Source organism: Mustela erminea, chromosome 4, assembly GCF_009829155.1.
Source record: "Mustela erminea isolate mMusErm1 chromosome 4, mMusErm1.Pri, whole genome shotgun sequence".
Taxonomy (NCBI): Eukaryota; Metazoa; Chordata; class Mammalia; order Carnivora; family Mustelidae; genus Mustela; species Mustela erminea.
This window is the reverse complement of record NC_045617.1, coordinates 90,260,664-90,286,198: the sequence shown is the minus strand read 5'-3', so window position 1 is coordinate 90,286,198 and position 25,535 is coordinate 90,260,664. Positions and strand designations below refer to the sequence as shown.

At 51.6% G+C, this 25,535-nt stretch overlaps 2 protein-coding genes and 1 pseudogene across 2 annotated transcripts; 1 reads left to right on the top strand and 2 right to left on the bottom strand.

The window, feature by feature from the left end:
* Positions 1 to 374: 374 nt before the first annotated feature.
* On the bottom strand, positions 375 to 13,511 carry RSPH9 (radial spoke head component 9). Its single transcript, XM_032340097.1, has 5 exons — positions 13,236 to 13,511; positions 9,974 to 10,139; positions 7,831 to 7,960; positions 7,204 to 7,350; positions 375 to 603 (listed from the first exon to the last, which is right to left on the bottom strand). The coding sequence occupies exons 1-5, from the start codon at positions 13,460 to 13,462 to the stop codon at positions 443 to 445; spliced, it is 831 nt and encodes a 276-aa protein (XP_032195988.1). The 5' UTR covers positions 13,463 to 13,511; the 3' UTR covers positions 375 to 442.
* Positions 7,873 to 20,092, bottom strand: MAD2L1BP (MAD2L1 binding protein). Its single transcript, XM_032340098.1, has 4 exons — positions 19,986 to 20,092; positions 19,250 to 19,515; positions 15,393 to 16,978; positions 7,873 to 7,960 (listed from the first exon to the last, which is right to left on the bottom strand). The coding sequence occupies exons 1-3, from the start codon at positions 20,029 to 20,031 to the stop codon at positions 16,466 to 16,468; spliced, it is 825 nt and encodes a 274-aa protein (XP_032195989.1). The 5' UTR covers positions 20,032 to 20,092; the 3' UTR covers positions 7,873 to 7,960; positions 15,393 to 16,465.
* Positions 20,093 to 22,259: 2,167 nt separating this feature from the next.
* LOC116587804 lies at positions 22,260 to 22,711 on the top strand (annotated as a pseudogene).
* The last annotated feature ends 2,824 nt before the right edge of the window (positions 22,712 to 25,535 follow it).

Sequence of the window (25,535 nt, the reverse complement as noted above, 5' to 3'; positions counted from 1 at the left end):
GCCTGAGAAGTGCAGGGGGCTTGAGCCCCTTTCTAGCCAGTTCTTGAGCACTGAGTCACTCAGCTTGTGATAGGCCGCATGAATGCCACCAGAGGAAGTTTCTGGGCCAAGTGGGTTCCCATGCCCTGTGTTGACAGCCGTCAGCCATTGGTTCAAGGGCTGTGAGGAGGTGAGTTGGGTTGCCTTCCTCAGAGGACTCCCAGCCATCCGCTCCTCCCCCAGCCCTTTCCACCCACTGCCATCTCTCTCAGGAGCACATTGGAATTCCACCGCTTGCTCTAGGGCTGGCTCTCCCGGCATAGCAGCCTGTCCTAAGAGCCTGGACACCAGATGGAAGCAGAGGTATGGAGAAGCAGCAGGACAGGACAAACAGACCAAGTTCACAGCCATTTATGAAAGTAAATTGTAGATGCTTCCTACATGGGCCCATCTGGCCCCCTTCCTACAGCATGAAGGGGAGGTCTATGTTCTTCTCGCCGGTGCCCACGTAGATGTAGCCATAGTTCTTGGTGCGGGGAGCATGGAAGAAGGTGAGGCCCGGCCAGAGCAGGCTGCGCAGCACCACCAAGGCATTGCCCCTCTCCATCTGGATGCTCCAGGACCCTGGGAGGGGGCAGGCAGGAGGGGAGGCCTGGGTCCCATGGAGCCAGAGCTCTGCCCTGCACTGAAACCCCCAACCCCGCCGGCCCCGTGGGCAGCCTGGCCCGGGTACTACGGTTCCACTGGGAAAGGGAAGACAATTTAATTATCCGGTGCTTTACTCCTCCTGATTGCCTTTTAGCCATTTCACTGCTCATTAAAACCACTTCCAGAGGGAGGGCAAAGGAAATGAAAAGAGGTGAAGCACACCCCAGTTCATTTTGTTCCTGTCAGCAAGTCTAGTTAAAGGTTGAGTGGGGGAGGAAGCGGAGTCCACAGGCGGGGGGAGATGGGGCCCAGCTAGGAGAGACTCCCTCCAGGCTTCCCCACCCGGTTCGAGGGGCAGCCCGTCACCAGCGACCTGCAGTCCTGGCGCAGTTTGCTCTTCTGGCCAGTTTGCTCTCTCATCCCCAGTCCCGGAAGCCTCTGCTCCAAGATGGATTAGACCTGACCAGGGGTGCACAGAACTTGGGCCGTTTCAGGCCTCCCAGCTCAATAGCCCAGCCTGGCAGCTGGTGGACTGGAAGCCATGCTGGGCGGGAGGGGACTTGGGCTGCAGCTAATGAGCCTTTGTCTATGCTGGGTTCTGCCCTGGATTTTTGCTCCCCAGACAGGAGCAGCCCAGCCTGGGGCTGAGTTGTGCAGCCATGAGGACTTGGCGGGAAGGGCCTGATCCGGCTCCAGAACCAAGGGAGGGAGCCCCTGTGTGGGAGGAAGGAGCCTGGGAAAATCGCCTCTGGATGTAGATCTGGAGCTTCTATTCCCCTGCGCGCTGAGGCCTCTCCCCGGCCCGGCCGCAGCTCTGCTCCAGGCCCTGCCAGAAAGGCAAATGCTTTGAAGGTTTTGGTGTTGGACCAGCCAGTGATGCGCTGAGGCCTTCATCGGCTGCCAGCTCAGCTCGGCTGCTTGGCTCCCACCACCCCAGCTTCCCACAGGCCTCCTCCAGCCATGGCCCACCCCGGTCACTCCACACCCAACAACCTTATGGCTGTGTCCCCACCCACCAGGGGCCACCCTGCATCTGAGAGACCCGACCGCCAGAAGCTCCGGGGCCCAATGGCAGCTCAGCCCTGCTCAGGGTGCCATCACCTGCCCCAGTCAAAGCCAGAGCTTTCCAGGTGCATGTAGGTCAGCTGGTGTTGGCCTGCTCAGGAGAGGCCGGCACCAAGTGCCACCTCCACCTGTTCAGAAGGTGCAGGGAAGCCACAGTGGGGCCTTCACCTCCCCCACCAGGCCCACCCAGTGCCGACCACGGTATCAAGAAAGAAGAGGGGCCCTGGGTTACCAGAGCTCCGGCTGGGTCACTGCCTGGGAAGAGAGGGCACTTTCCTGGTCAGAGAGTTGGGGTAGTGTTTCCCTGGCTCCTACAACTTTCCTCCAGGCACCTGAGGTCCTCCACCAGCCAGAACTGCCCTCAGAGTGCAAGAGGCCCTAGCCTGCCTCTCCCAGTCACTCAGAAAACAGGTTGCCTGGGGGAAATAGGAGTGAGTGTGTGACAGAACAATGTGTCCCCATGCATAGCATTCAGCTTTTGGCCAGAAGCACAGACCCCAGGAAGGTACGTTCCCACCACCCAGTCACCCCCACCAGTGCCCAGAGCATCACTGGGGGACAGTCCCTGCCGTTGGAGCCCACAGTCACACAGCTCTCAAACTGAAAGCAGGTCAGGCTCTGGCTCCCTTCTCTCTGCCCACCCAGGAGGGCAGCTAACAACCTACCTGGGCCGAATGCCCAGAAAAAAAATGAGCCCCTGGAGACCCCCAGCATAGATGGCTCTCATCACTTCGCAGTCACCAGCACCTTGGCACATGCTGGCGAGAGCTGACCTTCCCCTGCACAACCTTGGCCGCTTCCTACCTCTGCCTCCAGTAGATGGAGGGGCCCAGGCTCATCAGCCGGGCACCCCCAGCCCCCACTTAGAGCAAGGAGAAACAGGGCTGCCAGGGAGAGAAATGCAGTACCCCCACTGGGGCAAGAGGGCCAAGCCAAGCAGGCTGAAGGGTGCTGGCAGCCAACGGAAGTGGCATGTGAGAGGCCAGCCAGCCAGCAGCACCCCCGCCTCCCTCCCTTGCATTCCTGTCACACTCCTGTCGTCCTCCTTGTCCCTGGCTCAGCTGGTCGCCCAGGAAACACACGCTCGCGCGCACAGACTCTCAACGTGCCAGGAGTCACGTAGCGTCTACCTGGAGAGCCTGGCACTCGCTGTCACCTTCACCCACTTATTGCAACTGCTGGGAAGACCAGGCCCAGCCACCGCCACCACCTCCTCTCAGACTCCAGGGGAAGCAGCCTCCTGTGGCCCTGGTCTCTCCCAAGTCTCCCCAAAACTGCCCTTCTGCCCTCTGGCAGCCACTTCTCTAAAAAGCCGTGTTCTGAGGATGTGGTTGGGGCCAAGCAGGTAAATCAGGGATGGAGCCTCTTGGCAGGAAGTCCTCCTGGGTTGTGTAGGCCCCAGGGATCTTGCCTTGCTAGTGGAAGCCTCTGCTAGCCTGAAGTATGCATGCAAATCAGAATCACATTCTCCTGCCTGGGAGAAAGATTACATTTGAGGGAATGGGCCAGACTGGGGATGGGGGTTCCCCAGTCACAGTAGATGGTTTTACACTTTCTCCTCAGAACAGTCCCACACAACTTGTCACACACGTAGAAATGGCCATGGATCACTTCTCTCAAGAGTGGTCACTTCCCCCCTCGCCACGGCCAGAAGTCATGGTCAAATCCCCTGACGGTGGAAGAGTGCCCTATTTGATGGGCAAAGCCGGGCCTCCTGGTCCAGAAGGTTAAGCACTTGTCAGCCAGGCTTCCTGGGGGTTGGGTGGGAGGAGCCGCCTGCACACAACCCCAAGAGAAAGCTGATTCACACTGTGTCCCCCACCTGTCGCCCATGTCCCCTCCTCCTCAACCACCAACCACTACGCTTTAAAAAGACAGCTTTCCAGGCCAGAAGGCAGGCCCCTTGCTGCCCTCTGCTGCCCAAACTGGGCATTGCTGCCTGGCTCCCAAACGCTGCAGCCCTGGGACCTGGAAGTTCCCCAGACCTGTAGGCTCCAGTCCCTGAGGAGTAAGGAGAGAGGCTCCATCTGCCCTTCACCCCCCACCCCGCTCTGCTTCCTAGGACACCAGTGACCCTGTGCATGAGGCATCTTCTACTTCCCATTTCCACATCCCATCCTATTTCGTCTCATCTTCCCAAATGTCTGTGAGGCAAGGGCAGTGTCCAGGCCCCCAGCATGCAGCGCCTACTCAGTCACTATCTGCTGAAGGACTGAATGGCTGAGGCTGGGAAGCACTGAGCGGCAGAGTGCTGCCGAGACGTCTGGCCTGACCTAGCGCTCCATCTCACATGAATACAGATGGGCTCAGCCTGTCATCCACCAGGATGATGGCTCTGCCCCCAAAGCTACCCACTCCCACAAAACTCTGCAGACCCCAGGGCAAAGGCAAACGCTCAGGAGGGCGTTGGTGGCAAGGCAACATCCCTCCCCGTCCTGTCTGCTACCAAGACTGGCCCAGGACAAGATGCTTTGCTGGCCTACCTCCATGGGCACAGAGAGCTGGAGTCCCCCGGGCAGGCCCAACCCAAACCATCCCTGCTAACAGGTGACACAAAGTCCCCCGGAACAATTGCCTCAGTCCCAGAAAGGAAACAATGATCCTTCCCCTGGCAGAAAACAACTGTCAAATTCCAGCCTTCTAGCCAGTGCTGGTGTCCCAGGGAACCTTCCTTCCCGGGAATTTTGGCCGCTCTTCGCAGCCAAGCCCATTGAGGCAGCTGTCTGCCTTGCAGGCAGCCTCCCAGCAGCTCTTTCTGCTCCTTCACTGGCAGGTAAGGAAGGGAGTCTGGGAGCAAAACCTGAGCGTCTGCTGTTCCCCAGACCACCCACACTCCCACCTCCACACCGCAGCCCCAGCCAAACCATCCTGACCCTGGGCTTGACTGCCTGCAGGTTTGCTGATGCTGACTCTGGGAGGCAGGGAGCTGGAGGCCCAGAAGCTCTGATGTTTCCCAAGGTGAGGCCGGGAGCATTCCCCCTCTCAGGACCACACACAGACACCAGGAGCCCTCAGCCACCAAGGCCCCAAGGACAACACATGCCAGGACAGACTGAACCATCAGCTGATCCTTCAGCCCTGAGGTGTGCCTGAGGCTGGGATGCCTAGGGTCGCAGGCCACTGCAGCTCCCCTACCTCCCAGGCCCAAGTTGTGACCTCCTGATGAATTCACTTGCCGACCAGACACATCAGGATGGCCCGAGCATCCTTTAGGAAGACCCCCCAAAATTCCATATCTTACAACCCCAGCTGCAGGGAGAAACGGCTGCCTCCTGTGTCCCCTTTAGCCAAAAGAAAAGGGCAGACAGGATTGATGGGGTTCCCTTAGGTAGACTTTGCTGGGCCCTCCACTCCATCTAGCTGGCTTTGGTCTGCAAAGGCCCTAGCATACCAATCCTGCTCCCACCACAAAGGATGAAGTTCCAAGGGAGAGGAGGCCCTTTGGGGTCAGTCTCCTAGTCAGCCAGCACTGTGCGGGGAGCGCGGCACCCATGGGCCCTGGAGTATCTGGCTGCAGGCAAGCGAAGTCAGGCTGGAGGTGGCCTTTCCAGCCATAGCCAGGCTCAGGGGAGCAGTGCTACTGCCGCCAGACTGGAGGTATGAAGAGGACTTTCCTCAGCCCACCCCTCAGACCTTGCTGCTGTGTCCCACTACCACAGTGTTGCTGGCTTCCTGTATCACCCGGGGTGTGCAGGCCCTTCTGGCTTCCGGTCAGGCTGGGAGCACAGAGTTGGGGGAGATAATGGGAGTCTGGAAAGCATGTCCTATGGGGGAGAAGTGCCCCAGCCCTTACCAACCTTCTTTATCCTTCCGCCCCCCAGCAGGTCCAGGAGCCCCATTCTATGCTGAGCAAGGTTTGACTCGGGTAAACCCCATGGAGCAGAGGCCAGAGTGGCCATTCCCTGCCACAGCCCTTACCCCCTGGGAAACATCTCCCAGCCCCCATGGCTACTGCAGTAGCCATGAAATGGCCTCCAGATCCCTACTGGGCCCTATTCCATCCCTCCGTGCACCTTATTGTCACAGACCCGCTCAAGAGCTTCCAGCAGCTCCCACTGCCTTGCTGTAAGCCTCCTACCCCTTGGCATCCTTGGTCCTCTTGGCCTGCCCCAACTCCCTCCAAGGCCTTTTTTGCCACTAAATGTAACACTAATAATAATTACTAATTTTAATTTGAGTCCTTGCTATGTGTTAGGCACTGCTATAAACCTCTTGTATATGCATTAACTCACTCCATTCTCATAACAGCCCAGTGAGGTAGAAAATACCATTATCCCCTTTTAGGAATGAGGGAATGGAGGCATGAGGAAAGTGGGGGGCCCGCCCCGCAGGTCACTCAGCTAGGAAGTAGTGGATTTGGGATCCCAGCTGAGGCTCTCTGAAGCCAGAGTCCCTTCCTCCATCCGCTCCCCCACTGGCCGATAGTGTACAGCTCCCCACAAGTGGTCTCCCGCATGGTGGGGGCAAACACTGTCCACTGGAAACACTCATCTACCATCTACCTTGGAGTCTAAGGCTCTAATGCTCACTGTGTCCTTGGGTTTCAGAGTCTGAGCCTGGGTCCTCACCTGTAAATCGGGGGTGACAACAATAGCCCCCACCCCCACCGCCCCACCACAGGTACCTGTGAGAAGGAACCTGAGATAAGGCATGGCAGGGGCTTAGTGCAGCGCCCTGTGCACAGGAAGCAGGACTGTCGCTCTCAGGAGTCACCATTCCTATCATTAGCCTTGTCGCTGGCGCTGCTGTCATCCACAGCTGGTCCCTGCAGTGCTCAGAAACCCCAAACGTGGGGAGGGAATGAGGCAGGGGCACTATGTCAGCACCCGGGGCCTGGCCCCCAGCTGTCCAGAACCGGGCACCTGCCCTGGCAGACAGCCTCCAAGCAAAAGCCTCTGCGCATGACACAGGCTTCTCTACTGGCACAGCTTGGGGGAAGGACATGGGGTCCCCGTGAGCCCACCAACTGCTGGGGGTGTGCCTGGGCCAGCCGGGCCCTGAAGAACAGGAAGACCTCTGAGGATGTGTGCACACAGCAGGAAGCAAATGTACAGAACTCATGTCCTTAGCAGGCAGTCTGCCCTGCCGTTGCTCAGCACCCACTCACCGAGCCCTGGCTATGTGCCAAGCACTGGTCTAACCGCAAAGCCAACAGCTGGGATAGATGTGTGGCTAGGATTTTCAGGGATGTTGTCAGGGACGTTTGGGAGAGGATTCCCGCCTGCCTCCTCCAAGACTGGTAGGGAATTCCAAAGAGGCACCGAGGTTCCCTGTCTGTGGAATCAAAGGGAAGACAGTGCTTCCTTTTGTCTGCAGACAAGTACTGACTGTTTATTATGAGCTGAGCCCTGGACCAGGCCTTGGGGAAGCCCCCACCCTCAAGGAACCCCAGTGAACCACCAGCTCCCACTCAGGCCCTTGGTTCTAATCTCAGAGGAGAATGGCATGTGGCATGACCCACTGCTCTTACCTGGGGACAGATACAATGTCCTCCAAGTCATAGACTATTACCTTTGGGAATGTCATGCTCTAAGGGGTCCATGAAGTCCAGGGAAGGGTCCAGGTCAGCCTTCTCAAGCAAGGTCTTGTTCTTCAACTCAACAGGCTCCTTGAAGTGGAAGTAGGAACTAAGCTTCTTGGCTTCAGACAAGGACAGTCCTAAAAAGAGGTGGTAGGTAGGAAAGGATGGTCAGCCCCAAACCCCACATCCCCCCTTTCTCCACACATGGGGACCACATGGAGGGGCCTGCAAAGGACTCAGTCAGATACTGACAGAGAACTAAAGGGAGAAAAAGGAGCTGTGTTCTGTCAGCCCAGTGTTGGTCCAGATCCTACAATGAGGAGACACCAAAGAGGAAGAAGGTGGGGAAGGCAGGGAGCCCAGACCCCCACAAAGCCGTGGGACCTAGATGGCAAATGCTCTCTACCCTCAGGCAGAAAAGTGTCAAGGTCCAGTGACGAGCAGCCCATGCCAACTGCCAGTCCCAGGCCATGGATCACATCTTTCCAAGTGAACTGGACACAGCTGGTCTTTCTCTGAGGAAGTGGGACAGGTTCCCCAAGACTCCCAGAAATGTGTCCGATTATGCTTGGGAAGAGATGCCCTCCTGCCCTTGAGAGGGGCCCTGGAGACCTCACCTTCAAAGGTCCGATTGACATGGATAGGTCCAAAAGGGGTCTTGAAAAGGGCTCCTCGGGGGATGACCGCTACAGCCTTGTCAATCTGGTCGATGACAGACACCAAGCGGGTCTCTTCCTTGATCTGGACCTGAGGAGAAAGGAGAAAAGCCAACCTGCCAGAGTGCTATGCCCACTCACCTCTGGAGCAAGGGCCCCCTGTGTGACGCCCTGACCTGGATCGCCACCACATAGACACCAAGTCCACGGAAAATCACGTTGGGCAAGCCCTCCCCTTCTCTCCTCTCAAAGGTCCCCCCGCCCCTTCCCTTCCTCTCTTCACTCCTTCTTTCATTCCTCTGTCTGTCTCGCTTTTAAATCAGGAATACATACTGATGGTGTAATATTTAAAACCACCCCCCCCCAAAAAAAGCAGTCTCTGTCACCCCAACCCTGACCCTCCAACTGGCCTCCCTGGAGACAACCACTGTTAATGGTTTTTTATGTACTCTTCCAGAAACATACCACCCTGTCATATGTAAATGTGGGTTATTTTGCCTTTTTAAAATATAAAAGCAATCCTGCTCACTGTGGAATACTTAGGTAATATAGAAAAAGTTTATAATATACGCCAAAGAATTAAAACCATTCATAATCCCACCTCCTAAAGAAAATCACTAAGAACATATTGGCATCCTTCCTTCTATGCTCCTTCCTGTGTATCTATTTAAAACAAAATTGGAGTCTCAGCTTATATACTTTCAGATCCTGTGCTTTGACTTAACATCTCCCCAGCACCACCCCCCATATTTAACATTTTTATGCAGATGAATTTGGTTACAACCAATATCAAAGGCAACCCCTAATAAAAGGACTTTATAGAGGTGTTTGAGGAAAAGCAGAGTTTGACAGGGAAAACGGGTCACCAGGGCTCCTGAGAGTCACTCAGCTACCTATTTCCCAGGAGCTGCCAACTGAAATTTTTACACATTAGATGGAAACCAATGCTTTACACAGGCCTACGCCAGGGCCTTCAGATAGGTCCCTTCATTTCACCTGTACAAGACTACAAAGTAGATATAATTATCCCACCGTTTCAGAAAATAAGCCTCAGGGAGGTCAAGTTTGTCAGGTGGGGTAAGGGAGAGGAGTGGGGACTCCGGTTGAGGCATCACAGGCCACTACTGACACTTTTGGCCTCACCCAGGTGCACAGGCTGCATTTTGAATTACAGGTTTGATTGTTTCAAAATCTGTGCTCCTTATTTTTTGACCCAGCAGTTCCATTTCTAGGAAATGAACCTTCAGAGTGTGTGCACATGTTGGAAAGGACACCATGTGCAAGGTCATTCGTTATGGAACCGCCTGTCAGAGCTCCAACTCGGACATGTCATGGATTTCCACAACCGGGACACTGGTCCAACTATGGGACGTTCACACACAGTAAAAACAATGGGGGAGGCTCTTCAGAGCACTGACATAGAAAGAGCTCCAAAATTTATTAGGTGAGAAAAGCAAGGTGCAGAAATGTGTGCGTGACATCTGCCACTTGTTTTGTCTTAAGATCAGAAGAGAATGTGGAAAGGTCAGCTATTTGCTGAGACTTGTTTTGCATCAAATGTCTTTGGAAGTAGAGCTTCTGAAACTTTAATGTGTATTCAAATCCCCTTGGAATGTGTTAAAATTCCGATCCTGATGCCAGCCTGAGAGTGTGCGTTTCTAACTCCCAAGCCGTGGTGATGCTTCTGGTCTAGACTGCGCTTTGCATAACAACATGTGGACATGCACACGGGCACAAAGTGGGTTACGTTAATGTCCCTGGGAAAGAAGACCTGGGGGACTGGCAGACAGGGGTGAGAGAGCCACTTTGCTAAATTTCTTTTTGTACCTTCACATTGCGAATCATGTGGATATATTATCCAGTAAGACAAAGACTGATATAAAGACACAAGAGCCTGTGCACATCCCATTACCTGAAAGTGCAACACAGACCCGCCTCTCCCAGCCCCTGCCCAGAGCCCAGCTCCAGATGGAGCAGCCCGTCTACTCTCCACCCTGTCGCATGGGAGCTGTGTGGGCTTATGGTGTTGGCACCACAATTTCCACTGGGCTGGGCTTTGGATGGCCCAGGCTCTTTCTGTCCTCCCGCTCTCATCTTCACTCACCACTACTTCTTCCTCAAAGACCTTCTCGCCCTCACTCATCTTCTGCAGCTCGGTGTGTTCATACTCATGTGAGGGGTCCCCCATGAAGCGGCCCTTCACCACAGACGTCTGCACCACCATCTCCTCCGTGGCAGGGGGCAGGAGGCTCCACTCCATGCAGTTCAGACTGCCAACGACATCCCCAGGATCCTGGTTTCCAAGCTTCCTGCCACGGCCCCTTCTCTTGAGGGACAAAGCCCAAGATGCACTGTTGGGACTCACACCTCTCCCCTTCGAAATCCTAAGGGCCTATGGTGCACCCCACCTCCACATGTGAGACAAATTCAAATTTATTTCATAGAAGGTCAAGGTCACAAAAGCTTTGTGCCTACCAAAATTCCAAAAATTTCTTCCCAGATATCTGCACTATAGGATTCCTGATGAGCTCCTAGAAAGCTGAACTTTCCTCAGTTACAAGCACCTCTTTTGGTAGACCCCAGATTCATGCTCCATCTGCCCAGTGAGCCAACCGCAGAGCCACCTTCCCCCATTTCTCAGGAAAGCCGGTCCAGACTCTAGGACCTGTCCTCTGAGGTCTCCAGCACTGACCCGCCCAGTCCCTTCCTCCCCACTCCTGCCAGAAGAGGGCGTTCTCCCACTCCTCTCTCACCCAACTGGCCTGCTGGGTGTGGCGGGTAGGGGCCGGTGGGGGGCCCTGTTCATCTTTCCACCCTTCTCTCTCCACTGGCCCCCTTCTCAACATCAGAACTTCTCAACTTTCAAAAATAACAGTCCTCAAATCCATGCCCTGCTGGAAAACAGCCTTTTCTGGTCCCTCACTCCTCTCCTCCATCTCTGAACAATAATCTCAAAACAACTTGCCCCATGGAGACCTTTCTCCTCTCACCTTCACTCTGCCCATTACACGGTCACTTCTGCCCCCCCCTCCAAAAAACTGCTTAGGAGGACATCAACAAGACCTAAAAGCCAACAAATGCATTCCATTTCTGTTTCCATTGGCATCTCCCTTTGCTCTCCTCCACTGCCCCAAGTATTCCCAAGGATCTATTGTCACCCCTCCTTTCTCCCCGCAGGTTGGCCCACCTGACTCCCAGAACCCTAGGTGATATGCAGAACCCAACCTCCTCTCACCACCTCCACTGCTCCCCGTTGGTCCAAGCCCCTCTCTTCCTTACCTAGATACTATGGTAACCTCTTAACTGGTCTCCCCAAGTCCACACTTGCTCCCTTTTCAGTCTACTTCCCACCCAACTGCCAGATCATGTCTCTGTATAGAAGCTTCCAAAGACTTCCCATTACAACAATTCCTTGCAACGCCCCACAAATCCTTCTGGTCCCTTACCTCTCTGACCTCATGTCCTACAATGTTCCCTCCTCTCCAGCCACACTAGCCTCCATGGGTTTCCACCAACACTAAGTACACATCTGCCTCAGGGCCTTTGCGCTTGCCTGGAATTCTCTTCCCTCAGATAAATACAGAGCTCATTCTCTCAGTTGCCTCAGGTCTCTTATCAGAGAGGCTATCTCTGACCACCCTATTTAAAACAGTACTACATCCTGTATTCTCTAGATCTGCAATGTATGTGTGTTTATTTATTGTCTCCCTTCCCCCCACCCCCACACACTATAATGTAGACTCCACGAACACAAGGACTTTGTCTCATTTACCATTGAATTCCTGATGCCTGGATCAATGCCTAGCACATAGTAGGTGCTGAAGAAATAAAAACTTATGGAATAAAATGAATCCTAAGTCTTCATTTTCAGTCCAAGTGTTTTGTCTGGACTCCAGGTTTGTACTTTAATATGCCTCCTTATGATCCTCCCCCCACCATTCCCCCCACCCCCGGCCCACCCAGAGCAACTCATACCAAATTCAACGGGGCTTTCCTAGTCCTGCTTCCTGAATAATGTTCCAGTGGGATTCACCAGCACTTACTCGGCCACCTTAGCTGGAAGGAAGAGTCAACCTTGACCTCTCCTCCACCTCTCATTCAGGCCCAAGTCCAGTTAGTGGCACCACTTACATCTTTCCAACCCACCCCCTGATCTACAGTCCCTCAGCTACCTCTTCCTTGCGGTCTCCTTCATCTGGACACTGCAACAGCCTCCCGGATGCTCACCCACTTCAAATCAGCCTGCACACTAAGATCTGAGCAGACTCTTCTTGCTTAAGGCCTCTGAATGGCTCTCCAGCTCGCCACAGCCTCCAAACAAAGTTCAAATCTCAGGTCTTTCCATCCAGTTTGTGTAACATCCTGGCCTGCCACTGTCAGGTTCACCTACCTGCTGTGCTCCCAAACACTCCAAGCCCACTCCAGCCAAGTTTGCAGAACCCTTCCCTCTAACTGGTTTGCCTTTCCCCACACCTTCCTGGGGAACTACCCATCAGCTTTCAGATGTCCCTTAGCAATCTTTATTTCATTGCTCTCTAGAAGACCCCCCCCCCCCCGACCCCCCTTTGCATATCTCTCTGTCCTGGGGTTAACACACTTTGCTTTAATTGCTGGGTTACATGTCCATCTTCCTTCCTAGGATGTGAATAACTTGGAGACGGGGGAGTCTTAGCCATCTTTGTAACCTTCGTGTAAGTCTATACAAAATGCCTCCAATCAATGTTGGATTGATGTACGGAGAGATAAATGAAGTCTACAACTCCCTATGGCCTGGATGGCTTGTTCTGTAAGGTGGTAAGCTTCCCGACATTGCTGGGGGTAGTCAAGAAAGAGGCGGGTAGGCTTGTAGGGTAAGTAGCCTGTCGAGAATTTTCCCTGGTTGTAAACCCTCCTCTCCCATTCCACATTCGTTCTCTACTTCCTAGAGTGCTTCCTTTTGTGAGCCAACTCCACCACCAAAGATACTTCTGGACCCACTTCCAAACAACACTTCATTACCCTCCAGGGCTTCTAATCCTTCTCCAAACTGTGCTCTTCAGAATGCCAGGCCTGCACTTGGCGTCTACTCCAGGACCCTATTCTCCGGGACCTTTCACCTCTCTCTGCCTCCGTTCTTGGCCCTGCCTATATTATAAACCCACCTCCAAATCCCTACGCCCCGAGTCCCCCAAGCCCACCACACCTCCACGATGTTATCAGGTCTCTGCCAGCTAACTGTCACCAGCTCCTTGCCTGCCCCACCCTCCCCTCTCCAGTTCAGTGTCCCCACCCCTTTCGATTCCTACCACGCCCACCCCCTCCTGGACTCCCAGAGGCGCCCCTTCAGGAGGCGGGGGCCACCGCGGCTGCTAGGGCATCGCCTCCACCTGTAAAGAGTCTTGCGTGGTGCGAGCTGGTCCTCACTCAGGCCCTGCGCGATGTAGTAATCGGCGACGAGGCCGAGGATGCGGCCCCAGAAGAGGACCCGATCGTAGCGGTAGTCGCGCTTCACCAGCGTAAGGGAGGTGAGCAGCGAGGCCCTACGGTCGGGGCTGAGCCCCTGCCCGCTGCCGGACGCCAGCTCCAGCGATAGCAGGAGGCTTTCCGCGTCCATCGCGCCCGCGGCTCTGATCAACGCCCGCCAGGTTGCTAGGAGAAACTGTCTCCATGGTGACCCAAAGCTCTGCCCTCCCGCCGGGCTGGAAGGATTCCACACGCGCGGCCCCGCCCTCTCCGACCTCAGGCGGACCCTGCTCCCCACACAGCCCTTCCTTCCCCCAAGCCTGTACACACACCAGCTCCTGTCCTCCGTCCTTCTCGCGTTGGGGACCGTACGTGTTCTGCTGTCACGCTAACAGTGTGGCTTCCCCTAACATAGGTAGCCTTCGTGTGGGATTGAAGGTCCCCAGTTCCATGGATATTTTTGCCTTTTCTGAGCCTTTGCAACAGTTGAATGGATTCCTTACTGTATGTGCAATGAGGGCTTGGGAAGAAAGACAACCCGACAGTGACGTTAGCTGTATTCTTTCACTCCAGTTGCGTCCCTTCTTGGCCTCAGAATTGAGTGAAGAAAAGAACTTGAGGTCTTGGCTCTAAAAGTCTAGGAATCTAAAGCAATTAACCCCCACCCATGCCAGGTCCTACAGTGGGGTCCACCGTTCCATTCTCCTCGGTCTTCATGAGAGGTCTCTATTCACCCCTTCCACAGAACTATTCCACCCAAGTGACAAACGGAGACCTAGGCACTGGGGCAAGGCCCACACCTTGGGGGAGCAGGATGTGAAGAGAAGTACAAAAAGGAGGACACCACCTGCCGCCTACATTTAGCTACTGGGCCCCACAACTGTTGCTTTTAGGCCCAAATGGTAGCAACACAGAAAAGGCCAGGACCCCACTGCAGCTGGGGCTCTTCCCTCCCTGGGTTAGAGGCTCCTTCACACCTACCTCTAGAGCTAGCCCTAGCCAATGTCAAACAGGTGAACAGATATCTCAGCAAGCTTGTTGTCAGGGAAAGAGATGGGATTTGTTGACCTTTTTTTAAAGATTATATTTATTTATTGGAGAGAGGGAGAGAGAGAAAAACAGAGAGGGCATGAGTGGGTAGGGAGGGCAGAAGGAGAGGGAGCAGCAGACTCCACACTGAGCAGGGAGCCCTACACTGGGCTGTCGTTAATATTAACTGACCTTTTCATTTCTGGATTCCTTTGGAAAGGACTCATGCAATCAGAATGACGTGGTCCCCCATGCCAAGGCAAGAGAGAAATAAGTGTCTAAATTACCCAGATAATTACTTTGTTTTGATTATCTGGGCATTGCTTATGAAGGCTTTTAAAATTTGAGGGAGCTGACTTGGCCTAAGGTGTTTTCCGTGTCAAAACAATCTGTAACTCCCTTGTCCAAAACTCTCCTCCCCTTACAGCCCTCAGCCTGTCCATTCCATTGCCAAGTGGGAGATATGGCTCTGCTCCTCTTTCGTAAGGCAGTATCCTCAGACCAAAAACCAGCTGAAATTCTAATTGGTAAAATATGCTTCAAGTGGCCATAGCACCAAAAATCACCCAAACCTATACTGTTCTCATTGATTCCAGATTTTCTGACCACTTACCAGCAAGTTCCCTCTCAGGATCTACAGTCTAAAGCCAGAGAGGGAGTCTTGCAGCTTTCCAATGCTACTACTTTTGGCAGAGTGAATCTGCTTAATTATTTCAGAGTAAAACCCACACAGGCCATGCAGCACTAGGCACAGCACTCAGCCTCCAGAGCTGGAGCTGGGTGAACTGGGTTAGAATCCAGGTTCCTCCACAAAGGCAAATTATTCTATTTCCCCTAGCCTCATTGATAGGATGGGAACAACACATACTGTGGAAGGTTGCTACATGAGATAATGTATGTAAAGTGCTTAAAACATAGTGTAAAATTTAAACCATGTTTTCTGTTTTCTTAACCCAAAACATTCTTCTTAAAACATAAAAAATAGTGTATATTTATACTGTCCCCATTTACACATACAAACATGCACACGCACACACATACACACAACCTACCTATCTCCAACACCAGCAAGGTAAGGACTATGTCTTCAATTTGTTTCCAAGACATAAGCAGGTGTTCTCAGGGACAAAGCGCATCAGTGCTTAATAGTCAGGATGGGGACAAGCCCGAAGAAGAGCAAGGATCAGGATGGCCAAGTCAGAGGCACAGCTGTGGAGGAAGTGCCGCAGGCAGGAGAGCAGGGTATACCTAAGGACAGTGCTACCAGCAGGAACCGCCAGCAACCCACCAGTCACTGCAATGGAGACACGCTGGGCAGAACCCCTGAAGGGACATCTGGGCTCAGAAACTGTTCCCACGGGCTTTGGAGCTTGGCAAAGGCCCTCTCAGTTTCCTTTCTCAGCCTAGTCTCTCAACTCCTCCCCTATGTGACCTTTGGCACATATACTGTAATGATCACAAAAACCCCTACATGGCGAGGAAAGGAGGTCAGGCAAGGAGGTAACTGATGAGGACTCTAGTCCCAGCTCTGACATCAAAGTGTTACAGAACCTCGACCAAGTCCATTCACTTCCCAGAAGGGCCTAGGGTTGATGAAGAGAAAGAACCATCAGTTTAAAAAAAAAAAAAAAAAAAAAATCCTAGAAACCCTGAAGCATAAGACGCCAAGGAGAAAGACAAAATACTCTAGTCTTAACCCTGGGAATCTTTAAGCCAAGAGTTACAGGATAATTTAATGCAAATCCATTCATTTTTATATTTAAGTTATGTCCCTAGCAAAAATTCTGAATTGCCACAGCAAAAAGCATTAAAGGGCCACTTCCAAAAGAGTGTCCGTCTATGACCCCATATTTGCCTTCCAACCAGAACAGAAATGCCTGACCCAGCACCTTCTGGGAAAATCAACCTTTGATTCAAAGAGATGTTGTTCAGTGATAATTATGACAGCCACAGCCATACAATCGGCCCACCAGGAAGTCTGAGGAGGGGAGGCAGGCAGCTGGAAGGACAGAACATTCCTCTCACCAGGAAGCAATTCTAGCTCCAAGCAAGAGATGGGTGACTTGGCGCCATAGGGGGAAAGATAATTAAAGCCATTGTGTTCACGATGAAGAAGCAGCCCCATTCACTCATGGAAGCCTTTAAGTGTCACTGGTGCCTGGAACCAAATGTAATCCTCCCAGGCTGTGGCTGGGATAGAGGGTCTGCCACAGGACAGAGTCACAGTCAGTTTGTGGCCCCGGGTGGGCACTCGGTAGTTGAGCTTGGGTCGAAACCAATCTTCTCCACAGTCCCGGTGCCCCTGTGCCATGACAATGGTGCCCATGAGTGGAGGAGCCTGTAGCTCACTGAAGGCATCAGCCATGAAAATGGCTCGGAAGAGACGCCGCAAACAAGCTGCAGTGCTCAGGCTCTGGTCCATGCTGTTGGGGGCCAAGCGGGACAAGTCAAGCTCGTAGAACTCCTTAGGATTTAAGGCATTGCCACCAAGGAGGATAAGCACACGGGGTACTAATGTCCGGGCAAAGAGACCCTCTAAGTGGCTGAGGACACTCTCCAGTTCTGCCAGGGCTTGTTGGCATTTCCTGCTGCTCACTTCAGCGGCGGCCCGAGCTTTCTTCTTCACTGCGTCCTCGGCCTGTGAGGACAAAGACCAGTGAAAGGGAAGGACGAGATGGGGGAAGCTAATGCCCTTTGAAGAACCCTGTTGGGATGCAGGAGACTTCTGGAACTGGGTTTCCACGGTCACGACACTAGGTTTTTATCAGAGGGCAATATATTTTAAAAGAAAAATGCCTTCTTTGTACAAAACCATACTTTTCCCATGCTCAGAACAGCAAAGACAGTACAGGAGGACATCCAGAAATAAGAAACTAAAATAGTCAAGGAGATTTGGTGGCATGCCAGGTGGCAAATTTTGCTATGCCATGAGTGACAACAGGAAATGAGGATAATCTAGCTTAATAAAGGTGATTCTGGAGTTGGTCTTCCAGTTAAATGTGGAAAATTAAACACATGCTTATTTGTGGTCCCATCTAAAATACTACTAAATGAGAGAAAAAGGGAGGGAGAGGAGAAAGAAAAGGAACTCCCAGGGGCAAAGAGAACTGGGAAACAGGCAAAGGCAACCACACATTTTGGGGAAGTAGAAAGAAGGCAGATGGAAAAATTCAAGGGAGCTGAATACAAAGTGCTAAAAGAGGGAGCCCCCTATGAAAAGCAAAACAATTCACACACAGAATTCCAGAAGGGCTTAGGAATTGGCAATTTAGGTACCACAGAAGAGTGAACAGAGAAAGACTGAGTGAAAACCCACATGAGAACCCTTAGATCGTCTCCCAATTTCCTCCACCCTGTCTTCTCCGGAGAGAAGACTTCCCATACTGATGTATTGGGAGTCCTCCAAAGAGACCGCTTGGTTCCTACCCAATATCCTCAGAGTGAAGTCTATGGCTCACAAGGTCCAGCCATGCATACAGAGCTTTCATTGACTTTTTCTTACAGATTCACCAGACACAGAATAAAAGCCTCTAATATGAAAGTCAGAGACCAAAGCAAAGAGGAAAAGGAATCCAGAAAAAAATAAGAAACTGAAAAGAACACAGTAAAACTTCAAAACATAAAGTAATTAGGGGCACCTGGGTGGCTCAGTGGGTTAAGCCTCTGCCTTCAGCTCAGGTCATAATCCCAGGGTCCTGGGATCGAGCCCCGCATCGGGCTCTCTGCTCCGTGGGGAGCCTGCTTCCCGCTCACTGGCCCTCACCTACTTGTGATCTCTGTCTGTCAAATAAATAAATAAAATCTTAAAAAAAAAAAAACCAATAATTAATATCTCCACATAAGAGAAGATCATACAGACATGAAACAACAGGATACTATAAAAAAGGAACATGAAAAAAATTAGAAGGAGCTCTTTTTTTTTTTTTTTTAAGATTTTATTTATTTATTTGACAGAGAGAGATCACAAGTAGGCAGAGAGGCAGGCAGAGAGAGAGGAAGGGAAGCAGTCTCCCCGCTGAGCAGAGAGCCCAGTGTGGGACTCGATCCCAGGACCCTGAGATCATGACCTGAGCCGAAGGCAGCGGCTTAACCCACTGAGCCACCCAGGCACCCCTAGAAGGAGCTCTTAAGACTATGATTGCAGGGGTGCCTGTGTGCTCAGTCGGTTAAGTGACTGCCTTCAGCTCAAGTCATGATCCCAGAGCTCTGGGACTGAGCCCCATGTTGGGCTCCCTGCTCAGCGGGGATCTGCTTCTCCCTCTCCCTCTGCCCCTCCCCCACCCTGACTCAGTCTCAAATAAATAAATAAAACATCTTAAAAAAAAAAAAAAAACCCAAACACTATGATGGCCAAAAAAGAAAGAAAAAAAGAAAAGAAAAAATTACAGAAGTGTTCAAATATAAAGTCAAGGAAGTCCCCAGTAAGTAAAACTTAAAAACAAAGATGAGGGGTGATCAAGTGGCTCAGTGGGTTAAGCATCTCCCTTGGGCTCAGGTCATGATTCCAAGGTCTTAAGATTGAGCCCACATCTGGCTCCCTGCTGAGCAGGGAGTCTGCTTCTCCCTTTCCCTCTGCCACTCCTGTTTGTGCTCTATCAAATAAATAAATCTTAAAAAAAAAAAGAGAGAGAGATGAACATCTGGGGAGAAAAGACATTAAAATTAAAAGGTCAGTTCATGAAGTCCAAATGCAACACAATAGCAGCTTCAGAAAACGAAAATGAGAAAATCCTGGAGGGCAGACTATCAAAGACTAGAGTGGAGAGAAACTAAAGCCATGGGGCTCAAACACATTCCTTACCACTGTTGAGGCTGACAGGGCCTGAAGATTCCTTAGAACCCCTTTTCACCTGCCTACCATGTACAGTCACAGCCTCCCCACCAGCTTTCGCCCAAAGGTTGTGCCTACCTGGGGAGAAGGTTTTCGGTAGAAGTGCTTAAGCTGTTCATAGGGCAGAGGCAGTTGTTGGCGCTGGTACATGATATGCTTTAGAAGTTCACAAGTAAACCGACAGCAGCCTTCCTGGCTCACAGGCCCGGGAAACACCACTGGCACCATGCAGTCTCTGGGACAAAAGGGCTCCGAAGGGTTGGGAGGTTCTTGAGTAGACGTAGTCTCGAGTAGTTCTATCTGGGGGGCGTGGGTTTCCTCTGACTTCTCATACCATTCCAAATCTGGTAGGTGCGCCGAGGGACAAGGGAGACAAAAAATTTAAAAGCCAAAGTCAGTCTTCTCATTCCCTTGTATTGGGGAGGGGACAGCCCGACACATTCCCTCCGCAAAACTCCTTGAGGGTGGTGGCGGGGAGATTCCCGACTCCAGCTGCCAAAGATCTAAGTGGCGGCGGGAGGGGACGTGGGGAAGAGAAAATTTCGGACGCTGTGACTAGGGCTCCGCTCAGAAAGTGGAGGTCCTGACCTGGAGAAATTCGTTTACACTAAGTGTAATCAAGCGGGGTCCAGAACGCCGCGGAAAGGAAGACCGAGTGGGGAAGAACCAATGGGATCCAGGACCCAGGGGGCGATGGAGTCACTGGGGCCGAGCGGGAGCCAAGAGGGATGGGTCAACGAAGACGGGCCAGAGAATGGGCCGTGGGCTAAAAGACTGGATAGCGGCTCCCCAATCTCGGGACCCCAGGCCTTACCGGGTACTGCGGCCGGGCACACCACTTCCGGCTCCGGAGCCGCCATCACGACCGCCTCCCTCTTCTCCTTGCAGTTTGAATAGGCGCCCCGCGGGGTATCATGGGAAGCCCTCGCCTCCACTTCCGGCTGGGCCGGGACGAATGGGGGCGCGGCGAGGCCACAGTGGTGGAAGCTGGGCGGGGTTGGGATTTGATCCCTGTGCTCTCTCCGAACACTCTCGCAGGGATACGCCGAGCCCTTCCCCCACAGGGAACCCACACTCTCTCAGCCGCTGAGGTCGGCCTTCCAGGCGACCCTTGCCCTCACGCACCCATTCTCTCCGGCGTTCATTGTTAACTGTGCACCTACTTCGTGCCAGGCCCTGTCCTAGGTGCTGGAGCCTCTGGCAAACAAGCAGGAGTTGCTGTCCTAAGGGGTTTGCTGCCTAGAAATACGATACCGTGTGATAAATTATATACCGTGGGGTTTGCACGGGCTGTGTATAGAAGGACCGGCTCCCTAACCTAGATGGTGTGGAAGAAGGGGTGGTCCCAGTGGAAATGTATCCGAGAAAGTGTGACTTGTAGGATGAGTAAAAGTAAAGAGGAGGGCCTAGTTATCCTGGAGACCTTGAGAGACAAGAGCATCCTCCATTCAAGGAATGAAAAGAGTTCAGGAGCGCCTGGGTGGCTCAGTCGGTTGAGTGAAGGACTCTTGATTTGGGCTCAGGTCATCATCTCAGGGTCGTGACATTAAGACTCCTAGGGACTGCACTCAGTAGCCAGAGTCTGCCTGAGATTCTCTCTCTCCCTCTCCCTCTGCTCCTCACCCACTCACACGCTCTAAATAAATAAATAAATTTAATTAAAAAAAATTTTTTTTAAAGGGACGCCTGGGTGGCTCAGTGGGTTAAAGCCTCTGCCTTCGGCTCAGGTCATGATCCCAGGGTCCTGGGATTGAGCCCCGCATCAGGTTCTCTGCTCAGCGGGAAGCCTGCTTCTCTTCCTCTCTCTCTCTGCCTGCCTCTCTGCCTACTTGTGATCTCTGTCTGTTAAATAAATTTAAAAAAATTTTTTTGAAGATTTTTATTTATTTATTTATTTGACAGAGCAAGACACAGCAAGAGAGTAAACACAAGCAGGGGAAGTGGGAGAAGGAGAAGCAGGCTTCCTATTGAGCAGGGAGCCCAATGCAGGGCTTGATCCCAGGACCCTGGGATATGACCTGAGCCGAAGGCAGATGCTTAATGACTGAACCACCCAGGCATCCCTAAATTAAATTAAATTAAAATGAAAGAAAAGAGTTCAGATTATAAAGAGTTAAGGCTGTGGCAGATAAACAGGATCCAGATCATGGCCAAGTTTTTCAAGCACTGTTAAAAAGTTTGAACTTGATCCTATAGGGGGATGGGGAAGTTTTGAAAGCTTTAAGTAGGGAACGACATGATTAAATTTATAAATTTAATCTCTATACTGCCTGCAGTATAGAGATTACATTACAGGGAGGATGAGAGAGGAGGCAGGGATACCAATTAGAGCTAGTGACTGCAGTTTCCCAAGTGCATGGGTGAAAGGGACCTGAACTGTGGTAGTCACAGTGGGGTGGAAAGAAATCGATGAACCCTAGAGATTTTTAGGCGGTCCGATGAGCATGACTTGGTGGTTGATCCCAGGAAGAGGAAAAGGGATAAAGACTACCAAGAAGACAAGCAGGTTTTTTAAGTTTAGCAACTTTATGGCCAATTGTGCCATTCGATGAAGGAGGAAACACTAGGGGAAGACGAGGTTTACTGGTGTGTGTGTAAGGAAAAAAGATAAGTTCAGTTTTCGACAGGTTGAGTTTGCTGTTCCATTGGACAGTGAAGAGATATTTAGGAACACCATTAGAAATAGAAGTGTATTGGAGAGTCATCGGTGTAGGAGTGTGTAAGATCACCCAGGGAGGGCATGTAGAATGAAGATGAGCTAGGATCCTGAAGATGCTAATGTTTAGGGGAAGAACAGAGAAAGAAAATCCTGTGGGGGAGACTGAGGAGTATCTAGAGAGGTAGATATAAGAATAGACAAGTATCAAGTCATGGAGGCCAAGAGGGGTGTGTCTCAGGAGGTAGGGAGCAGAGACCAAACACACCGTAAAAGTACAATGATTATAATACTGTGGTGTTGGTTCAGGAATAAGCAAACAAATAAGCAACAGGAGAGAGTCCATAGCAGTGACGTGGCACCCAGCAGGGTGAGGACATGCGGACTGTGTACCCTTACTTCTTCCTCTTTCTCAACTCCATCTTTGTGGTAGCAGCTGTGGTTCCCGTGGTTCAGTCACCAAAATGCAGCTCTTTGTCCATGCCCAGGAGCTGCACACCCTCGAGGTGACCGGCCAGGAGACAGTTGTCCAGATCAAGCAAGGCTCATGTGGCCTCACTAGAGGGCATCATTCCAGAAGATCAAATTGTGCTCCTGGCAGGCACACCCCTGAAGGATGAGGCTACCGTAGGCCAGTGTGGAGTGAAGGCTCTGACCTCCCTGGAAGTAGCCAGCCGCCTGCTTGTAGGTAAATTCCACAGTTCCCTGGCCTGTACTGAGAAAGTAAGAGGGCAGATTCCCAAGGTGTCCAAACAGGAGAAAAAGAAGAAGACAGGCCAAGCGGAGCAGCAGATGCAGTACAACTGGCGCTTTGTCAAGTTTGTGCCCACTTTTGGCAAGAAGAAGGGCCAAAATGCCAACTCTTAAGTCCATTGTAATCCTAACTCTCCACAGTATAGCCACTTAGTTCAGTGAAAAACAAACAAAAACCTTAAAAACAAACAAACAAACAAAAAAACAAGAGAGAGTCCAGAAACAGATCCATGTATACATAGATTTTAATATACGATGAGGGTGACTTTCAAAGCAAGTAACTTGAGACACCTCCCTATTTATTTACAAGAAAAATCATCCTACTGCACGTCTTATATAAAGGTAAATTCTAAATGAATTAAAGATCTAGGGGGCCCAGGTGGCACGGTCAGTTTAGTCAGTTTAGCTGCTTCTCAGTTTCGACTCATGATCTCAGGGTCCTGGGATCAAGCCCTGTGTCTGGCCCCAGCTCAACACGGAGTCTGCTTCAGGATTCTCTCTCTCCCTCTGTCCTTCCCCCTACTCTTGCTCATGCTCACGCTCTCTCTCTCTCTAAAGTGAATAAATAAATCTTTTTAAAAAATGAATTAAAGGGTGTCGGGGTGTCTCAGGTTAAGCATCTACCTCTGGCTCATGTCCTGATCCCAGGATCCTGGGATCAAGCCCAGAGGGCTCTCTGCTCAGCAGGGAGCCTGATTCTCCCTCTCCCTTTGTGCCTCCCCTCCACTTGTGCTCCCTCTATCTCTCTCTCTCTCTCCCCAATAAGTAAATATTTAAAAAAGAATAGATTAAAGATCTAACCATAAAAATAAACCTCCAAACTCCTTGGAGAAAATATTGGGGAGTAATTCATAATCTAGGAGTGGGGTTACCCTAGGCATGATACAAAACCAAGAAAGTGTATATGCAAAGATTGCTAACTTTGAATTTATTTTTTAAATGTTTCTATTTTTAAAAGATTTTATTTATTTCTGAGAGGGAGGGAGAGAGAGAACAAGCAAGGGGACTGGCAGGCAGAGGGAGAAGCAGGAGCCTTGCTGAGCAAAGAGCCCAACTTGGGACTCAATCCCAGACCCTGAAATCATGACTTGAGTTGAAGGCAGATGCTTAATCAACTGAGCCACTCACATGTCCCTGAATTTAAAACTCATGTAAAGGTACTATACACAGAGAATAAATGACTAATTATATACCAGGAAAAACTGTGTGTGTGTGTGTGTGTGTGTGTGTGTGTATAATCCCATAGCGAAACACCTCATAAGCACCTTATAAGCAACCCCTCCAGGAAACCAAACACTTCTACTACCTTCCATATCCCAGGACTCTGATCTTCTCCTGGACAGCCATCCTTGTTCAGTTTACTCCTCTGCCAGCCTTCATTCCTATGGTAAGCTAGGTTGTTCAAGAATGGGATATCAGAATAGGTTGTCCCCCCTCTCACCTTTTTTTTTTTTTTTAAATATTTTATTTGTTTATTTGACAGACAGAGCAGAGAAGCAGGCAGAGAGAGAGGAGGAAGCAGGCTCCCTGCTGAGCAGAGTGCCCAATGCTGGGCTTGATCCCAAGACCCTGGGATCATGACCTGAGCTCAAGGCAGAGGCTTTAACCCACTGAGCCACCCAGGCACCCCCTCTCTCACCTCTTAAAAGAAGTTCTCCACTTGGGAGACAAGGGGATTGGGATGAGCAAAGTGAAAACTGTGCATGTTGGGTGATTGAAAGACCCAAGAAGATGAGAGGATGAGTGTTATCAGGCGAGTGCAGCAGGCCCTGGTTATCAAGGGAGCACAGAGCTAGTGGTGGTGAGAATGTTGGGGGATAGTTTTGGTTCTCCCTTCTGACCTCCATCCTTCTTGACATCTCTTACTTAATTCCTCAGTCCCAGCCTCCAAGTAGCAATTTTCCTGGCTGGAGTTGACCTCTGCAGCATTACCTTCCTTTCACTGAACAGGTTTGAAAAGAGAGAAGTCATGTGTGCTTTCAACCACTGAAGACCACAGAATTGGCTGGATCTGCTAAGCCTTTTTGCAGATTTTGGTTCTTCTGCTGCCACGGCTTTGGAGAGTTATGCCATGTGGACAGCAACTAAATGATCAGTAACCCACCTTCCCCCTTGTAGTCTTGAGGGGAAGCCATGGACTCCAGCAGGTCTGAACCCTTGAAAGGATCACCAGAGGTAGGTCACTGTCGTTGCGTCTAGTTTTCCAAGGAAAACTGAGGTCTGGAGGGAAGGGTCGTTTTATTTCTTGGCTGTGTGAGAGCATCTCAATGTTTGGGAAACAGGGGAAGTGGACATACGGTGAATGGTGAATCATGAGACAGCCATGGGGCTAGGAATTGAACTCTGGCGTCCTGACTCCCAGCCCAGCAACACTAGCGGCTTCTCCACTCTGCCTTTCTTGTGCACTCTCTTGTGCATTGGTTTCTGTCGCTGCGTGAGTTTACTCTTTGTCGACCGCAAGGGCCCTAAAGAGCAAGAGAGATGGCTTGGCAGGAAAGTCAAAAGTCAGTAATCCCTTGGGTTTTTGGCCAACTTTCTATTGCCGGCTACTTCTCCCAGCCACAGCCCTAGCAGTGGCTGACGTAACCCGAGCCCCAGCCCCGCCCCAAGTAGGGACGAGACCCCTCCTACGGACAGGGCTATTTTAAAACTAAACTCGTTGGGCTGGGATTGGTTCTGCTTCAAAACAAAGGGGCGGGGTAATACTCTCTACCAGCATCCTCGTAGCCCTGAGGCTGCAAGGCTGGTTTATGGGTTCGGGCCTCGTGTCTGTGGCACCGCGGTGTCTCGGGTTGCTAAAACCAGCCCCCGGAGGGTGCCAGCTGGCAATAAGGTAGTGACTACGGGGTAAAGGTGGCATAATCATCGCAACAATAAACAGCTGTAATTAGGCTAACCACCATCTGCCTCCGCCCTGTCATTCGCCCTGACTCACCCCGACGGCACGCCGGCTGT

What these genes read in the sequence shown, in the direction of transcription:
- RSPH9 (XM_032340097.1), bottom strand. Translation starts at nt 13,462, where the DNA reads ATGGACGCGGAAAGCCTCCTGCTATCGCTGGAGCTGGCGTCCGGCAGC. An exon ending in TCTTTGAGGAAGAAGTAGTG is followed by an intron (nt 7,961 to 9,973) that starts GTGAGTGAAGAT and finishes CTTTCTCCTCAG; the next exon opens with GTCCAGATCAAGGAAGAGAC. An exon ending in TGTCAATCGGACCTTTGAAG is followed by an intron (nt 7,351 to 7,830) that starts GTGAGGTCTCCA and finishes ACCTCTTTTTAG; the next exon opens with GACTGTCCTTGTCTGAAGCC.
- MAD2L1BP (XM_032340098.1), bottom strand. Translation starts at nt 20,031, where the DNA reads ATGGCGGCTCCGGAGCCGGAAGTGGTGTGCCCGGCCGCAGTACCCG. An exon ending in GTGCCCGGCCGCAGTACCCG is followed by an intron (nt 19,516 to 19,985) that starts GTAAGGCCTGGG and finishes CGCACCTACCAG; the next exon opens with ATTTGGAATGGTATGAGAAG. An exon ending in ACCGAAAACCTTCTCCCCAG is followed by an intron (nt 16,979 to 19,249) that starts GTAGGCACAACC and finishes TTGTCCTCACAG; the next exon opens with GCCGAGGACGCAGTGAAGAA.